The following is a 20259-nucleotide window of genomic DNA, read 5'->3' on the forward strand; positions in this document are numbered from 1 at the left end:
GACATGTCGTCTTCCTCTCAGGCAGTCACATATACATGGTTTAACATTCTCTCAGATCATCTCCATATTTCTTAGAGCATCCACTCATCCGGGTCTACAGATCACTTAAAAGCTATCTATTCCTAAAGCACATGGTCTGCTTTTAACTTGAGGCTCAGCTATGTATCACTTCCTCTTGACTTACAAAGGTCCCAGAGCCTAGGAGCAAGAGTAGGAGCTACTCCACTTAACCCTAAGAGCAAAAATTCTCTGGGCAGGATTCCAATTCTGGCTGCAAGTCTAAACCAACAACCCTAATCACTGGACAGGTGACCTAACTGCCTCATAATTCTGTTTCATCTTCTGTAATGTGGGGTCAGTAAGACAATGTGCATCATGATCATTTTGTGATGACAAAGGGATGCAAGTCCTATGCAGTAACAACTAAGCCAGTGTTAGGTATGGCTAATGGTCCAGAAAGGGTAAGCAACGATGGAAGGGGTAAATGGTGATGGAGGTTCTGGTGACTTCCTGGACTCCCTCTTTAAGGGAGTCTGTTTCCTTGTGCTTCAGCTGTGTTGGAATATTCAGGTCTTGCTGTCATCGAGTAGTTGGGTTCTGGTGGTGCCATATTGACCTAGATGTTGTTGACTGTATTCTTACATTGGCATTTAGGGTTTGAGATGATTATAGGTTTAGATAATGATTGCTGAGTGTCTTTGTAAGGACTCTCTCTTACTTATAGGCCCATGCATCATGTTGCCTGGATCACAAGCATCTTTCCATCTGGCTGTTCACTCAGCAAATGTTAATGACCTCCACGGAGTGCCAGACATTGTTCTTTGGCTCTTAATTGGTGTATGAAGTTATATTTACTAATATTTATAAGAAGAATCAAGTGTCCAACTGGTAAAGGCTTAATAGTAGAGGATGAAAGAAGACCGTAGTGCATTGTGGGAAGTTAACAAGAGGTTAACTGAATAGCCCTACTTGCTTGCCATGTTGTATGTTATGTGTGAGAGTTTTGCTAATGTGCTGACTTTTCTTGGCCCTAGAAGGTCCAGCTTTATGTCATGCTAAGCTTCCTGTATTGAGAAGTGGAAACCTGTTCCCTAACACAGCAGAGACATTCATAAATTGCCATTCTCCTCCAAAGAACATGGAGTAGCCATTGCCATCCACGTGGCTTCTTTACTGGAGTAAATTTTATGTGTGGGTGTCATCATCTGGTAGGGCCATTCACCTTAAGCTCGATTTTTTTTTTTTTTTTCCTTCCATTGTGATATGATTTCTTGTTAGTCTTCTCGTCTCTCATGGCCCTCTCTATCCTATGTGTGTATTTTATGATCCAAGTTGTCACTCACCCTGCTGCTTGATCCTTCTTACTCACGATCTTCTAAGTGTCAGGAATTTGTTTCTCCTCTCCAAATCCACCCTTAACAGTTTTCTATCACTTACCGATGCAGTCTTCACTGTAGTTCATATTTTAGAGTGAATATCCCTTTGCGTCGAAACTTGACACGTTCTGGATACATAGCAAATTCACCAAAGGCATTCTCGTGCCCCTCTCTGCTCTCCTTGAGTCGTCCTACTGCTAGTAAACTTATGGTAAAGTTTCAGATGCCCAGTGTTTTTCTTCTTGCTAAAATTTTATCTCTTTTATATAATAGCATAAGAAAACTTGAGTTCAAGTATCCCCAAACATTGGAACTTGGTGGTGGATGTGTACTAATTATAAATTGACTACAGACACAAGGTTGCACATTAGTTTTGATTATTTTATTTTTACAAGTATCCATTCATGTGTCAGAGCCTAGGAAGGATTAGCATATGGCATTGTTAGATGTTAGGTGAACAGTCAAAAAGCCTGGTCCCTCTCCAGTTGACCAGTCAAATGTAACTCCATGGTCTCTTACTTCATCAGGCCTGAGATGCATACCTCATTTTGCTACTTCACTCACTTTAGTACATACCAGCAGTTATGAAATCGATACTCATATCCCCATTCTATAGATGAAGAAGCAAAAGCATAAGAATTGAAGCTAATTCTTTAGAGATACGGAGCAAGCAGGTGGTGATGGTCCAACATAGACCCAGGTCTACAGAATTCCAAAGATACTGCAATAATTCTCTGCTGAGAAGCCCTCTAAAGCAAGTACCATATAAGGCTAAAATGATCTTCCCAAGCTAAATAACGAAACTTCTTCAGTTCAACATAACAGGAAATATTAGTATTTTTGAGATTAAAAATTTTAGAAATTTATTTCTAACAAAAAGGTGAGTAACAATGAAGTCCCCCTAAAAAGTTACCCTGTAAAGGATGCTCATTGAATAATTGATACCACCCAGTTGAAAAGGCTTCCTACTGACACGATGCAACCATTCGCAAGATCAAAAAGTCTCTCGAGGCTGAATATAGCAGGCAGGGAGACGTCAAATGGAACCTGGGGAAAAGAACAAAAGTCTATGTGAGATGTGCTGTTTCAGACTACTGAGTGAAGTATACTTCATGCAGTAGTGTTATAGCAAAGGCAGTGAACATTCATGTTTTAGATATTGGCTTTCCACATGGTGATATATCACATATGCCACTTTATACTTTACATTCTACTGAAAAGTATACATCCACTCATAAAATCTCACATACTCTTAAAGACAAATAAAAACAAGTGACATTACACACACACACACACACACACACACACATTCATAGATTAGAGATAGAGAGATAGAGATGGAGATGATAAAGATAATTTCTTGCACCTGACTTCTGACTTTGTTTTTCATACTAGATTGATTGGCTCATTGAATATCTCTCACTCTTCCTTTGATCCTAAGACCTGGCACACGCACCAAGACAGTGTAAGGACACAAAGGTTGAGATCACTCTGCCTTAAAGAGACTCCAGGTTTCTGTGACCAAGAGCCGGTACAGCCAAAGTCACCCTAAACAGACTAAAAGGTAGGAGCACAGACTTCCTCTATAGTCACAGCACTGATTATAAGAGAAGGAGCAAAAATGATTGACAGGAGAGGAAGGTATCCCCGACCCTGTTGCATGTTCATCTATAGTAAATGCTGTCAGGTAGTAACCGCCTGGTAAGATGTTAGAGGACAAGTTTCTTTGACTGCTTGTTAAATGAGTCATTCATCAACTTATTCCCAAGCAGGCATAATGAATCTAAAGGTGAGAGATGACTTTTGCTTTTTCTTTACTTCCTGGTTTTTAAAACTGAATAATGAAGAGGCATGTATTATATTACTTTGCTTTCTATTATTGTGATACATGCCATAATTAAAATCACCTAGGGGAGGAAGTAGTTTCTTTGGCTTTCATATCCTTGTCACAGTTCATTATGGAAAAAAGCCGAGACAGGAACTCAAGCAAGGCAGGAGCCTGGGGCCAGGAACTGAGACAGAACCATGGAGGAACTCTGCTTACTGGTTTGATGAGACTGATTTCTTATATAACCATGGATCACTGCCCAGGGATGGCACTGCCCACAGTGAGCTCGGCCTTTCCATATTAGCCACCAGTCAAGAAAATGCCCCCACACAGTTGCCTACAGACCAGTATGATGGGGATCCTTTTCTCAATTGAGGCTCCCTCTTCTCAGATGACTCTAGTTTGTTTCAAGTTGACAAGAAACTAACACACACACACACACACACACACACACACACACACACACACACACTCAGTTTCCTTAATCATTATGTAATCAATATTCTAGCTTGGGAAATGGTTTCTATGTAGATGTGGTAGTTTGAATAGGCTTATGTATTTGAATACTCAATCATTAGGGAGTGGCACTACTTGACAGGAATTAGAAGGTGTGGCCTTGTTGGAGGAAGTGTATCACTTGGGGCGGGCTTTGAGGGCTCAAAATCCCAAGCCAGGCCAAGTGTCTTTCTCTTCTTGCTTCCTTCAGATTAGGATGTAGAACACTCAGCTACTTCTCCAGCATCGTGTCTGCATGAGGACCACCATGCTTCCCTCCATGCTGATAATGGACTAAATCTCTGAAACTGTAAGCAAGTCCCACTTAATTGGTTGATTTTTATAAGAGTTGCCATGATCATCATGTCTCTTCATAGCAATAGAACACCAACTAAGACAATGGATTTTGCTATTTTAAAAAAAGTAGGATCATTGCATTTCCAGTATATGCTTGTTCAATTAGAATGCACATGTGTGTTAATGTATGCACAAGTGCATATATGAATATGTTACATGTGTGAAGACATCAAGACTTCAGTCTCTAGTGTCATTCCTCTGGAGCCATCCACCTTGGTTTTTGAGACATTGTCTCACTGGCCTGGGGCTCATGACTAGGCTAGGCTGGCTGTCAGCAAGCCCAGGGTCTTCCTGTTTTGAGCTTCTCAGTGCTGGGATTATGGATGTGTGAATTTCCCCCAGTGGGTTCTCGGGACTGCAGGCAGATCCTTACGTTTGCTTTTCCTGACTGAGCTATCTATCTTCAGTCTTTATGCCCATTTTACTAACCCTTATAGATGACTTTCAAAGTAGAATACAAAGAAATATTAATTAGCATTAAGATAGCTAGCTGTTCTGCCTTTTGTAATATCTCTTTTACTATCACATCCTTTCCAGTTTAAATACAGGGATTTAAAAAAACAAAAACAAAACATAACCTAAGTGGCCACCTAAGTTTATTTAAGTTACAGTTAGCTTGGTGACATAACACATGCTAAGTACAGATACTGCCTTTTGACTTCTGGTCCTTGTCACTGAGACTTCAAGAACAAGGGGCCATTTGTCAAAGGATGAAGAATAATTGGTGACACCTTCACCAATTCCTTTATAGAAGCCACTGGTGACACCTTCACAGCACAAGAGTAGAATAAAGACAGCTGTCACTCCAGAGTCATGTGTCCTCATTTGTCCTCGAGAGGAACAAATTACTCTAAGATGACACATCCCATCCCCCCCACCCCCCACCGTGCTCATGTTGACCACTCTAAACACCAGAGGTATTTAAAGACTTTTAGAATACAGTCAAGAACTTCAAATTCTGCTTCTTGGTACCATGTTAAAACATTATTCTGTACTTTCTTACTACTGATTAAAATCATTGAGGTAAACTTCTGACTGAGCTATTAATGTACAGTACATAAATTGTGTGTGTGTGTGTGTGTGTGTGTGTGTGTGTTACTATAAGCTGCTTCTAACAAACTGAATCCTAATTCTTCCTTCCTACTAGTCCTGTGTGAGATTTTCAGGCGCTCCATACATTCACACATTTTGAAAATTCCGTTTGAGATTTCAGTCATCGTGAGTTCTGTGGTTGCCCAGCTGCCCCTCTCTGTTCTTACTGCAACATCCCCGACAGCTATTAACACTCCACCTTGAGCCCCATAGGTCCCCTTGTGAAAGTACAAGGCTTTGCTCTGCTTGTACTGAGTAGCCAGTTTCTCTTTGATTTGTACAGGCAGTTAGTTCAGTGCTATCTAAGAGCCCATCCTCATTGGGTATGTGTGACTGTTTGCCTTCCCTCCTGGTCTTCTCATATATCCACTTAATGATTCCCTAAATGCCTGCAGTCCAGTTTACATTCTTTGTCTTATGAGTTGTACTTTTTCTTTTTCTTTTCAAAGATTTATTTATTTATTTATTTATTTATTTATTTATTTATTTATTATGTATAAGTAGACCATAGCTGTCTTCAGACACACCAGAAGAGGGCATCAGATCTCATTCCAGATGGTTGTGAGCCACCATCTGGTTGCAGGGATTTGAACTCAGGACCTCTAGAAGAGCAGTCAGTGCTCTTAACCGCTGAGCCATCTCTCAAGCCTCTGAGCTGTTCTTTTTCAAGTGGGGTCTCTATATAAAATTTTGTACCAAAATCATGTCAACAACTCCCTTTCACCCACGTGCCTCACTGAATCCCAGACTAGCCTCGGACTTATTATATAGTTGATGGATGACCTTGAACTTCTGACCCTCCTACCTCTGCCACATCAGAAGTGCTCATACAGGCCTGGAGAAGCACACCTGGTATACATGGTGCTGGCACTACAATCCAGGGCCTCACGCATGGTAGGCAAGCATTCGACCAATTGAGCTATATCCCCAGCCCAAGATAGCATAGCCAACACTTGAGAGGCTAAGGTAAGAAGACTGCCCCCAAGTTCAAGGGCAGCATTGGTTACAGAATGAGACTGTGTCTTAAAATAAATCAATGATAGCAGGGTATATGATTTTAAAAATCTACGATTTTTCACAATCTGATTTTTAAATAGCTACCCTGTAACATCTGCTGGTTCCCTCAGGTGCAATGCCAGTCACCCTCTTTGGTTCTAAATGTTAAACAATGAAGGAAGCATGTGGGGAATTGTCCCCTCATAGGGTTGGCTTGGTTCTTCTGGTACTGTCATTTTGACTGATTTTACGTTCAGAGAGATGGGTGCATGTAATTGCTTTCTTTCAAAAATCTTAAAGTACTGTGCAGGATTCACAGGAGGGGTGATTTTATAGCCCCAAAGTAAGAAAGAAAGCTTACATCTCACATGGAGGTTTCTCTACCATACTTCCTACCTGTTAACTGACCGACTGGATTGTTTTTCCCAGCTGGGGAAAACATCCATCTTAGAGGATAGAGGATAGAGGATAACATGATACTATGCTATTGGCTCACTTAAAAATCAATAATGTGAATGACAGGTGACCCATCTATTGAGAAAGTTCCAAAGTTCTTTTTAGAACTTAGGTAACAATCTACAGTTCTGGGAGAGAAAAAACTAGATGTGTTTGGTTTTCTTGTACTTGATTCAAGTGCCTCCATCCCCCATGCCAGCAAGAATGGTATCACTCCTCCCGTCCTGACAGAGACAACACACAACTCTTCAGAAGTAGACAGGACCTTTGTATAATTTCTCTCATCTGCGGGAAACCCCACACTTATCAGAGAATGAAATTTATCTTTTTATCACTCTAATTTTTATGTTAATCAAACTTTAACTATGACAGAAAAGTATTTTTTAATATAATAGGGGCTCAAACAGCCATACTGTGAGATGGTAGAAATCTTTTAATAATAAATTTTAATGAAATGATGTTATTGCAAAAGGAAATTTGAATAGAGCAAGAAAACTGGATATTAAAAGTCTAACGTGTGGGGGAAAACCATGTGCAGACAGTTGGCATGCTGTCTAAGAATAGAAGAACAGATTCTTCCTTAGCCAGCATCCTCACCATGATGGTGCCCACACCTTCAGGCCATCAGCAACTAAACAAGCAGGCTTACATAATGGGTCTCCCATAAAACCCTGATTGAGGTTCCTGCCAGTGGAATCATGAGGTAGACTGAAGACAAAACCACCTTTAGAAAAGGCATAAAGGCATACCCCATCCTTTCTCCAAGACCTTGCCTGGTGTGCGCATCTCTCTGCCTCTGTTTCTGGGTCATGGTGTCCTTTCTAACATACCAATAATCATATAAAGTGATGAAATGCGACTGTGGGTGCTCTGAGTATTTTACTAGTTATTGAAGCTGGAAGCCACTTGTAAGTCAGTAGCTTGAAAGACACGTGAACGGGGTGTACACTCTGCTTGCAGCTGGCAGGGGTGAATAAATGAACGTTTATGAGTTGAGGCCCTTAGCTTGCTGATTCCCTGCTAACTCTGGGTTACGTTAACTCTTGGATGCTCAGTTGGTGTTGGAGAATTATAGATCCATTTGGTGTTGGGGGAAAAATGTACAACAAGTTCAATACTTGGATCACCTCAGATATATACATTACTGAGCCACACTGGGTTTCATTAAACTCTGATTAAAACACAAAAATACAAACAAACCAACCAACCAAATAAACAAACAAATCCATGTAACAGTCAAACCTAAGTATTATGCAAACTAAGGCTGTGTGGGGCTGGGTTTTGTCAGCTTGAAACAAGCTACAATTATCTGGGAGGAGGGAATCTGCATTGAGGGACTGCTTCCCTGAGATGGCTGCTAAGCAAGCCTGGAGGGGAATTTTCTTGATGTGATTGTTGGTGGAGGGCCCAGCTCACTGTGGGCTGTGTGAGAAATCAATCTGAGAGATCCACAAGGAGAAGGCCAACAGGCAGGACTCCTCCGTGGCCTCTACTTCAGTTCCTGTCTCTAGGTTCCCGCCTCAAGTTCCTACTTTGACTTCTCTCATAACAGATCATAATCAGGACATTGTAAGCCCTTTACTCTCTCAGACTGCATTTAGTCATGTTTATCACAGCAATAAAAAAAAAAGTGAGTGAGGAAACATACACTCATGAATATCTTTGTGGATATTTCCCTCCATGGCTCCCATTCTGCACACTCTGCCTTTAAACCCACTCTGGACTCAGAAAGGACAGTCTGTTTGGTGGAAAGTGGGAGTGTTGACAGTGTCTTCTTAATTACAAGTGCATGCTTTTAAGAATTTATTGTTTGTTTGTGTGTTGTGCATGCATATGTGCATGTATGTGCATGTGCACACAACACAGCACACATACAAGAGATAAGGGGACAACTTTGGGTGTCAGTTCTCTCTTTCCACCATGTGAGTCCCTGGGACTTGACTTAGCTCATCAGGCTTGCATGGTGAGGGTTTTTTCCCACTGAACCATTTCTTTTTATAGAGAATTGTTTAAGAAAACACTCCTTCAAGAGCAAAAGAGACCCTTGAGGAAACAGGGAAAGTTGAAGCTGGGTATCTTAAGGTTCATCCTGATTGCTCAAGATTCCAAGATCTAGAGAAAAATCTCTGAAGTTGCTCTCTTTTGTCAGAAAGGTAGGCTTTTCAATGGACACATGGGACAGCATGCAGCATGCACACGAAAGCACACAGAACATACAGGGCACAGGGGACAGCATGCAGCATGCACACGAAAGCACACAGAACATACAGGGCACACGGGACAGCACAGAGGACACTCAGGACAGCATACAAAACACATAGGACATTACACAGGGCACACAGGACAGCATGCAGGGCATACATGTTGGATTGAATGCAAGTTCAAGGGTCTGTGGTTCTCATAGTCAGGTGCTGGAAGGGAGAATTAAAGGGAACATATCCTTGGACATAAAATTTAATAAGGCCCCTTTTGTCGTTGTTGTTGAATACTGTGTTACTTTACTACAGGACAAAAGACAATAGGGCCAGTAGATCATGGACTGGATTTTCAGAAACTTAAAGTCAAAATAATCTTTTACTTTCTATAAACACTACCCCAGATATTCCTTTTAGTGCTAGAAAGCTGATCGCTGCCCTTGGAAAGCATATGCTGAGATGGAATTTAGCTCCTGGAAGTTCACTAACTTTAGCAAATGATCACAAGATTAAGGCACACGGAGAAGATGAAGGAAATGACATTGGGCAGAAGGGGAAGTTGGGTGAAAACATGGGCAACATAGACTGGCCCTTCAGTTTATCTTGAACTGTGGCAGTGGGTGTCAAGGCTCTGTGCTATGATACTGACCAGTACCTGAACTCAGGCTGCCTCAGAAGGCATAAGTGTCGGGAGCCTAGGGAGATGGCTGGTCAACAAACTGGCTTGCTGGCCAAGCACGAAGACCTGAGTTCAGATCCCAAGCAACCACATTATATATATATATATATATATATATATATATATATATATATATATATATATATAAGAGCAAAACTGTGTACAGAAGCTCATGTTTGTCACCCCAGTGCACGGAGCTTGGAACAGGTGAACTCCAAGAGCTCACTCGCCAGCCAGCCTAGTCAATGGATGAGCTTTGGGTTCAATGAAAGATCCTGTCTCAAATCAGTAAGGTGATGAGAAATCAAGAAAGACACATACTGTGACCTCTGGCATTCATGCATGTGCACATCTTGTATATGTATATACGCGCGCGCGCGCGCGCACGCGCGCGCACACACACACACACACACACACACACACGCAATGGCAATTTGGCAAAATGCATGCTGGTATGCAACCAATATAAGCTGAGGGGAAATTTAAAATAACTTCACTATTTATGCTAAATTTCTAGAAGCTTCTCTTTGAGCTCTTGATAAAATAAGTCTAATGCATCACTTCTATTAATCATTCTATTTGATTACCCTAGGAATATTCCACTCTAGAATATGAGGAGAATTAACAATTAAAGAGTAGGAAGAAGATTTAGAACTAACATCTCCCCTTAATTAATCTCTTCCTGAAAGCTTAAGTGGGGGAGAAAAAGCAATTTCACTTGACTCCTAACTCTGCCAGCTTTGCCCAGGGAGACATGAACAAACATCTCTTCACTCCAATTAGGGCACGGATGTTAAATCAGAGTAAAAGATTCTACCCAAATACAGTTTGGCGGACTGATGAGGAGTTTGCTAAGCATATTTATGGACACTTGGATAAGGGTTAACGTCCAGGAGTATGGATGACCCCCAAACATCTGAATCATTACAAAATCCCACCCCAGGATGGCTGGTGATCTGTTAACCTTCCACTTCCTCCACACCCCAGAGTCTCCCAAGATCGTTTTCAGTTGGGAGTGGGGCGAGGCACAGGGAATATTGATTGCCTGGATCTCCAAGTGATGGTCTGGTGACCTCAACTCATTGTATTATGCACTATCAGCAGCTCCATCACCCTTATTGTGACCATATCTATTGATGTTTATTTGGTTGGCTACAGAGCCAAGGTTTTTACTGCTCCAAGCTGGTGGTGAGGTGACCATGCTTCACCTGGAGGAAAAAGCCAACCAACACAGTTTAACTGGAAAATTCCCCTTGACTCTTCCACAAATTTTTGAGCCCATGGGGGAGCAGGAGAATGAAATTGGGTGGGTCTGGGTGAGGATTCATAGTCTAAAGGCATTACATAGACATAGGAGAAGGGACACAGGAAAACTGGGTGCTAGGGGAGAAACAAGTTTTGAGCACAGTGCTAAGGAATGTCTTCTGAGAAGCTATCAGCCTGGACATAGAGCCTGACCCTGATACCTGCTAGCTGAGGGACCTTGGGCGAGTCACACATCTTTGCCCCTCAACTTCTCTCACAGAAGTGCTGATGATGGTGATGATGGTGATGGTGGTGGTGGTGGTGATGATGATACCTATCTTAAGTACAGACAAAACCTGAAATCACATGCTTAGAATGTGCTTGTGTATTTGCTCCATGTCTCTGAAGCCACACATTCCTGCAAACTTAGTGAGTCATAACAAAATTGGCTGTAAGTCCTGTAGAAGCCTGATATCTATTTAATGGATGTCAAGTCATGGTATGGTCTGGATTGGTTTCTTCTGGAGGGCCTAAGGGGTAAGTCATTTATACTCCTTGGCTTGTGGCTACTTTTCCCACCGTGAAAGCAGACTCATTGCTCGTTACCGTGTCTCAGCTTCTGTCTTCATTCTGACCCTGGGTCTCCTCTCTGCTGTCCAATCCCTCCGGGACTCCCTTATACCCGAGCACTGATGACCAACTTTTGGGGTCACCAGCATAAGCTCCTCAGTATGTTGTCCTAAACCCAACCATGTTCACTGTATTCCTTTGTCATGCAAGGCAATGGGTTCTGGGGATTCCTCTAGAAGACCATGGTTCAACTGGTCATGTGTGTGGTCCAGAGAGATGATTTTAGGACTGTATTCATCAAAGCTGCTGAGATTGGAACTATCTTATGGTATAGTTTTTACTTCAAAATTCATGATATTTCTACATCAGCCTATTGTGACAAAAGTTATTAGTGTTCACTAAAATACATTTTAGTATCTTTACAGTGCGCCCCTAGTAGACCCTTGAAGATTGGGTTGAGGCAGTAGGATATGAGCAAACATTATAACAGCCACCCAGGACACCTTTTGGAATTTATTTCCTAGACTGGGACACATTTCAGAGGAAAAGAAGAGCCTGTGATCAGCCCCTCCCAACGAGTCTGTGCTGTCTGATGACTACCAGCATATTAGGATCTGTGGTCAACCTTCAAAAAAAAAGGGAATGTCTTGTGAAATCCTGAAGTCTTCTCTGGCAGCGCTGTCCTTGAAGAACAGCCATTCCAGATGCTATAGATCTAAGTCTGAGTACTCCATCTGTACTAGATGTGAGGCAAATAAATCTTATTTGGGATGTGGAGATGGTTCAGTGTAAAGCACTTGCCATTTAAGTGTGAGGTCTTAAGTTCTAAACCCCCAAACCCATATAAAGCTAGATGCAGTAGCACAAACCTGTGATCCTGACACTCCTTTTATGTTGAGATAGGAAGCAGAGACAGGAGAATTCCTGGAAGCTGCCTCAGCTAAGACCTGGAGTCTACACGTAGACACAAATGAAGCCATGTGACCCTGTCCCTAAGTTATTTCTGATTGGTAAATAAAGATGCCAACAGCCAATGGCTGGGTGGAAGAGACATAGGTAGGGTTTAGGTTTCTTGGGGTTGACCAGGAGGAGAAGAAAGTGGAGGAGGAGGAAGGAGAATCCACCAGGGGTTAGAAGTCAAGAAAACGTGGTCCTGGGAGCTGGCCAATTGGAGTTAAGAGCAGCCCAGATGAAACATAGTAATAACTCGGGGTTATTGGTAGGGCTGGGATTGAATACATTCTACTACAGGAAGCTCACAGAGCACCTAGGCCAGCATAACTAATGAACTTAAGAAGGTAGGTGATAAATGGTACCCATGGTGTCCAAGTGAGCCATGCCACGTGTGTGCCTGCACACACATACTCAAACATCTATATACACATATGCCAACATATGCCCACACACATACACAGATGTGCACATGCACAGCCATTGTTACGGCCAGTGAGCATTGGGGTCTGTTAGCACAGCACAGTCTTACCCATGCTGACTGAAATTTCTCCTCTGGCAAGCTTGCCTTCTTCCCTCGCTACATTTTTCAGCACCACAGGGAGAACTTCACCTCACTTAAAGGTCAGAGCTTTGAATCTCAGCAGCCATGTTAGCTACTAGGTACCCTCCCAAGGGTCTCAGTGGTGTCTGTCTGTAGGAGACACAGAAATAAAAACTTCACAGTTATAACGATACTTGGTCTTTTTTTTTTTTTCTCCCAAGGGAGCTTCCCAGATTTAGCTTCTGGCAACTAGAAACTAGAAACCAGAGGTGTTCTCCCTGCCACCCCACCCCTCTCTCTGTCTTTTTTTTTTTTTAAAGCAAAGACTTTGTAAAGAACCAAAGTTCACACTTTCTGTGGGGGACTTTGTTGCCACGAATCAAAGCATGCTGGGTTCCGTTACTTAGCAGCTCCCAGTGCGGAGACAAATGGAAGAGCAGACCTTATGTGGAAGAGCAGACCTTATGTGCACAGTGCAGAAGGAAATCAGCTCACGCTGGCTCTGTTCGCATTGGCACACACCATGACCAGCTGCACACCTTTCTCAGACAGCCACCAGCAACGACGGGCAAAAAGTTTAAGAGGCTGAGAACGCTTCACGCCCATTGTTTATGCTAGTATTTGAATCCCAGCAATCAGCCTTTGTGGATTAACAAGGGGATGTAGAGAAGGAGAGCATGAAAAGAGAACAGGAAGGACAGAAGTGGCAGGGGATGGAAGGAGCAGGTGGTGTGGGGGACCATCTCCAGGCGCTGAGCATTTACTATCTGCCTCACATTAGACACTGAATCCCGAGGGTGAACAAGAGCTCTGTGGCCAAACACTGAATGTGTAAATTTTCAGGGGATCTTGTTTATTGAAAGGATAGGTTTATGACTACCTATGCAATTATGGGAAATAGAGGGAGTCGAGTCCCAAGAGGTCACACTGTATGTCACTCCTTTACAGAACATCCTTGAAATGAAAATGTTACCGAGACTTAAAGAAGACCAGTGGTTGTCAGTGGTTAGGAGCAGACAGACTAGAATGGATGTCCATGATACTAGTGATGGTAGAAGTGTGTTTTGAGTGTGTCAGTGCCCCCACGCTGGTTGTGATGTCGGACTTTCATTGCATAATGAAACACATAAAGGTTAGGTTGTACTGGGACTTTCTGTCCTTTCATGTGTCCCCTTTCCTTTCTTTTAGTTTTTGGGACCTCACAAGGGCTGTGCGAGTGTTCTAACATGGAGGCAGAGACCTGCCTTCTCTGTATGATTTCTTATTTCAAAACCTTACTTGTCCTTGTGTGTATAGAGTATTTAGCCTGAACTTATGTCCTGTCTCTGCACCATGTGTATGCGGTGCCCATGGAGACCAGAAGAGAGCACCAGATCCCCGGAACTAGAGTTATAGATGGATATGCATCACCGTGTTGTGTGGGTGCTAGGAATCGAACCCTGCATCCTCTGGAAGAGAAGCTAGTTCTCTTAATCATTAAGCCTTCTCTCCAACCCTTGTGCTGTTTCTTAATATGACTCTATATAAATCTACAGTTAATTTAAAAAGCATGGTTGAAAATAACTAATAATAATGAAAATAACTAAGAACACCCCTGCTAATGGACTGTTTACTCTTTCATTTCCTTTTTGAAATTCAGCAAACAGTCAGATTAGGCTGAAAGCCACTTGTGAAAGGAAGAGGCTAATGGTCCAATACATCAACTTAAGGCTGGGAAAAATAAAGATGACCACAAAGTATTAAATGACACAGGGCTGGCCTGGCACAGAGTTAAATACTAGTCCCAGTGTGACTTCAGGTGACAGTAGCTTATTGCCACCAATACTCAAAGGAGAGAATGAACCCTCGACAAACAGTGCCTCCTTTTTTACAGCACACACGAAGCAATCTAACTAGGAAGCAAACTTTCAGTTTCCTGCATTAGGATGCATTGCTTCTGAGCCCTTCACTAGAACCTAGTTAACCAGGGCTCTTTAGTGACTAATTTAATTACAGGGGCAGATCACAGCATGGGTTAAGGGCTCTTCCCACTGTGCTGTGCCCCCAAAGGAGCTGAGAAGAGACCATGTGGGTACCAGCTGCCTGTAATGTGAGCAGAATAACTTCTAAACCTTGGACTGGCTTTTGGCCAAAAGAAACAAGGAAGATGGGTAAATTCGCACCTGCTCTTTCTTGGCATATTTACCCTAAATTTACAGACTACTTGTGAAAAGAATTTTTAAAGTTTTAGCAATGTATTCAGCTGCATGAGGGGAAAATAAAATAAGATATTTACCTATAGTGAAAATACTGTTACAATGTTGGATCTGTGACAAAGAATAAAAGCCTTACTATATAGTTCAGGCTGCCCTCACACTCGCTGAGCAGCACAGGCTAGCTTCAAACTCCTCACTCCTCTTCTACCTCTCAAACACAAGAATTATAAGCATGCATCCTTGCACCCAGCTCAAGGACTACTTATAAAAAGTACCTTAACTTGATGAATTCTTGTGTGTGTGTGTGTGTGTGTGTTTTCCAGGAATGGAACTTGAGTCCTCTGAAAGAGCAAACAGCACTCTTAACCGCTGATCCATCTCCCCAGCTCCGAGGTCCAGGCAGAGTCATTTAAGCAAATTTGAATGAAGGAAATGAAACTCAGCGTTTAGCTCTGTATTTTCCAAAACAGAGAGAAATGAGGTTGGCTAATGATTCCCCTGTCTCTTACTTCCCTTGAAGTTGTACAAAGCGACTAACTTTCCCCTGGAGATGGATCCTGAGTTGTTTTGGAAATGAAGCCCGGCTTGATTTGTGGAGGAAAGCACACACACACACACACTTCTGCTACTTTGATGCTACTTTGAACACATAGCATCCGGTTCATGATGATCCTGTGGTTTAAACCACACCCCAGTGTCAGCACATTCACAAAGTGGCACTGTACCCTGAAAACAGGAGGCACAAAGTCTCTCAGTTCCTTCATTTAAAAATAAAAAAAAAAAAAGGTGTATTTCACCTTGATGCTATTGCTGGCAAATCTCGGAGAGATGGGCATTTTGAAATGCTCTAAACAGCATAGCCTTTTCTTAGCATTTGAAGAGCACGTTAATAGCCTGGTCTTTTCTTAGGGCCTTTCTTTTTCCCTTATCCAAATTTGACAGTCAGACGCAAATGGAGGGACGATGAAATCAAAGTCAGTGCAGTGTTTTAAAAAGCAGCGTGGAATTGATGCTGTCTGGCATTGTCTCCAAAAGAATGTACGAATATTAAGTGGGTGCCATGTGATCTTACACACAAAGGGTCCTCTTCACTTGAGGACGGAATGATAATGTCTCAGAGAAGGGAGACGTGATTCTAGATGCCCATAAAATCTATTCAGACACTTCCGGGCTCCTCCAACAGAAATCAAGTAAAAGAAAGAGGGAGAAAAAAAGAGAGAGAGAAGGAAAATCTGCAATTGTCAGCCCTGCAGAAATGAGTTAACAGAATTCATCGCTAACACCAGTAATTACCTGCTGTGGACAGTGCAGAGCTCTCTGCTAGAAGTTGGGTGCATTGTTTATAGTGTGTTTGCTGCTGCATGTCCAGGATTTTGTTAGAGCCCCACAGGCAGACAGCAAGGAGGGTCTTCTATGCAGAAGATGAAGCACAGAAACTGGGTGCATTGTTAGCTACAGAGCCCAAGCCATGTGCTCTCCTTATAAATTAATGGGATATTCTTCCAGCGAAGGGATGAGGGCTGTGTCTGAACTTGAATGCTAGGGATTGCCTAAATGGCAATAAAGCTTTTCTCTCAGACATCTTCGGAGGCCTAGTCCTGAACACCAGTGCTACCAGGCTGTGAGAAGGCCCAATCAACCAAAGAGAGGCCTGGGGAGTTATGGCCCTCATAAGACGTGGGCAGGACTGGCTTCAGGATAACTGTCGCAGTTAGTAGGATCCTCTGTAGCCAGCTCACTTTGAAGGGTGACAGTTGTCAGCCATGTGGCTTTGGGCAGGACTTTTTGTTTTGCCTTGAAACAGGGTCTCATTCTGTAGCCTTGGCTGGCTTAGAATTCACTGTGTAGCTCAGGCTAGCCAAGAACTTAACATTCAAGGCAATCCTTCTGCCTCAGCCTTCCAAATGCTGACTAGGACTTTGAAACAGTATCTTTCTTCATTCTCCTGTGTCTTCATGCAAAAATAGTCACCCATTAAAACAAACAAACAACAACAACAACAACTCAGCCACCATCTTTTCCTTCTGTAAGCATCAGCTCCAGGTATCCTTTCTAGACAGACAGCCTTGTCCTGCCAAGGGCTCCCTGTTTTCCCTAGATGGCCATCCCAGTGTCTTACATGCAGCTGCGTGAAACTTTTAAATGCAGCCGACTTTTACTGCCCAGAGCTTAATTTCTCTCTGTACTCAGGAATTTGAAGGTTTGGTTCATTTTTTTCCATCTTCATAGCAAGACTGCAAATCGTGACCTGACCCCCAGGCCCACTGCAGAGCTAACCCTTGTGTTTTGCCTGCTCTTTGCAATCAGAGGAAAGCGTTATGTGAATAACCCTTGGCCGTGTTTGTGTTTTGCCGAGGCTAGTCTATTACTGTGCAGTCATTTTTCGGAGCAATAAAAATGGTTAACAATGGAGCACTAAATTTCATGGTGGGAACTAGTAAGCCCTCAGAAAAATAGATGCCCAAAGAAGTTCATCACCTCAAAAGCTGTGGCAGGAGCCGGTTAGAGGAACGAAACGAGGGTAATGGTGCCTGAGGCCAGCGGGCTCTCCAGCTAAACTGTAGGATTTCCTCAAGGCAGGAACTTGGGCTTCTGCATTCTTGTGTCTGGCCCTGCGGCTGCCACAGAAGGAGGACTCTACAGCAGATGCCTGCTTAGTAAATCGCTAATGTTGATGAACTCAGAGCCCACATTCATGGCAGGAGTTGAGCTGCCCTCTCTGGGCTATCTTTGGAAGATGGATTGTAAACCATCCAATCCTTTAGTATTTGCTAATACCTGCTGAGACCAGACACTGGACAAAGCACTGAGGATGAAAACACAGTAGGAAGCAATCGTATTGTATCAGCTCTAGTCAGCATTAAAATACCAGACAAATATAGATGTATGTCCTTCAGACATGTTTTGCTTAAAATCTATCGAATGCCAAGAGATGTAAACCAAGAGATCTGCAGAGGAAGTGAAGAAAGAGCATGTGTCAGGTCTCCTAGCTGACTCAGTGGGTAAAGGTGCTTGCTACCAAGCCTGATAACCTGAGCTCAATTCGCCAGCATCCACACAGTGGAAGGACAGAACTTTCTCTCAAAAGTTGCCTTCTGTCATTCATACATGACTTGTGTCATAAACACATGTCCCCTCTATACCAACTCTCTCTCTCTCTCTCTCTCTCTCTCTCTCTCTCTCACACACACATACACACACACACACACACACACACACACACATATACACACACAATGTAAATAAACATTTTTTTTTTAAGAAAGAAAGACCACAGTCATACTTAAGCTAACATAGGTTGGACATGTTATTTACCCATTTTACACAATAATCCAGGAAGATACTAGCATGGCACAGCAATCATTTCTGCTGACATGTGAAGGCTCATAAGAGGTTATGAAGGATGATAAGGTACCCATCACCTCATGATGGAATCAATATATTAGAAAAAAAGAGCAAATGCCAAGATAAACTGAAGGACGCCTGTACAGTGCAGTAGGAACCGTTAGTCATCAGCACATGGTCCATGTCAACGCTCTGTCTAAAACGTGGCATAAGCAGTAACCTTTTTTTGTTGTACTGTGGATTGAGTCTGGGACCTCAGGCGTGCTAGGCAAGCCTTCTGCCACTGAGCCCCTAAACAATTATTTTTAACAATAAGAAACAATCGGCTATACGTGCAGGGAATTCAGCCATGTTAAAAAAAATATCCATCAATCAAGCACATGGGCAGTTGTATAAATCAGGAGAGTTTTAGTGTTGTTAAAGATATATAGTCCAGATGGAAAATATTTTTAAGAAAGCACTTTTTGGGTTTTTTTGTTTGTTTGTTTTGTTTTGTTTTTTGCTAATTCAGGAGCTTAAGAAATAGAGATGTCAAACACTAACTGCTTTCTTGGGGTGCAGGGCAGGCACTTTTTTTGGCTATGGGGTGACATCAGAGCTGCTGTCACTGCCCTCACTGCTCTCCCCTTCAGAGTGTCAGCTCCCCTCTCACACCCAATAAATAGCACACTACCAGTGCTGTCCATTCTTCCATCAAGCCAAGATACTCAGGGCCATAGGATCCTACATGAGGTACTCAGTGCTTTCCTTTATGCTGAGCCAACTTCCGCAGCCATTTTTCTTCACTCAGTGACACTGAGTACTGATTGGATCCTCTCTTGTCTTTTAAAAGATGGTGTCCCCCATCTATATGACTCATTGTGGGTGCTTTCATCATCCCACCGGGGAAATTCAAATCCCTGAGTGAACAGGCCTAAGGTCACCCACTCCCCCCATCAGACTTCCTCACATCCCTCCCTGTCGCCATCACTGCAGGGGCCTTGTGCTTTCTGCTCTCTGCTATCTCTCTGTCCTGACCTATAGATGACATCTCCTCCTCCTCCTGTCTCCTTTCCCTTATGCGCATTCCTATCTCAAGATCCTCCTTGGTCTCTGTCCCTCCCTTTTAGCATGTTGTCTTGTTTCTCGACCCTTCTTAGTCTATACTAACAACTTCTTGGTACTCACCCCATTCCTCAGCTGCCCATGGCATCCTTTCCCACTGTTTACAAACAACATTTCATGGCTACAAGTAAGTTGCTGGCTTTGGAGTAGAGCAAATTTGTACCTGACTCCTACCGCTACCTTGAGCCTGCTGCTTCATTTTCCTGTGCCTGAATTTCCTCACCAATAGGGAGGAATGGGAGGGCCTGGGGAGATAGCAAGAACATTGCTGCTCTTGAAGAAGACTGAAGCTTGGTTCCACCAGCCCCAGGCAGTGGCTCCCAAACTACCTGTGATTTCAGCTCCATGGAATCTGATGTCCTTTTCTGTCCTCCAAGGAACAACAGGATGCGCACACAACACACACACACTAAAAACAAAACACACAAATTAAAAAATAAAATGAAATGAAATAAATAAAATAAAAATGGTGATCAATTTTATAAGATTCTCCTAATATTAAATGAACTTTGCCATGGCTCTACTGATGTGCAGAGATACCACAACTACAGCAACTTTTTAAAAGGAAGCATTTAATTGGGGCTTGCTTTCAGCGCTTTAGTCAAGGCAGGAAACATAGTAGCAGACAGGCAGATGTGGTGCTGGAGAGCGATCTGAGAACTCTGTATCAGCATCAGCAGGCATCAGGAAAAGAGGGAGAGACACTGGGCCTCGAATGAGCATTTGAAATCCCAAAGCCTATACTTAGCAATACACTTCCTCCAACAAGGCCACACCCACTTCAACAAGACCACACCTCCTAATGCCTGTCAAGTAGTTCAACTTCCTAAT

General features: G+C 42.8%; 1 protein-coding gene across 1 annotated transcript in view; it reads right to left on the reverse strand.

Moving 5' to 3' along the window:
• Positions 1-1754: 1754 nt before the first annotated feature.
• The window catches only part of Cfap54 (cilia and flagella associated protein 54), a 284591-nt gene continuing 266086 nt past the window's right edge, over positions 1755-20259 (reverse strand). Inside the window, exon 68 of the mRNA XM_021174289.3 lies at positions 1755-2423. Within this exon, the coding sequence (XP_021029948.1) occupies positions 2304-2423 (120 nt within the window). The 3' untranslated portion in view covers positions 1755-2303. The remainder of the gene's footprint in view (positions 2424-20259) is intronic.

This window comes from Mus caroli, unplaced genomic scaffold, assembly GCF_978045245.1.
Source record: "Mus caroli unplaced genomic scaffold, Mus_caroli_1 scaffold_9, whole genome shotgun sequence".
Classification (NCBI taxonomy): Eukaryota; Metazoa; Chordata; class Mammalia; order Rodentia; family Muridae; genus Mus; species Mus caroli.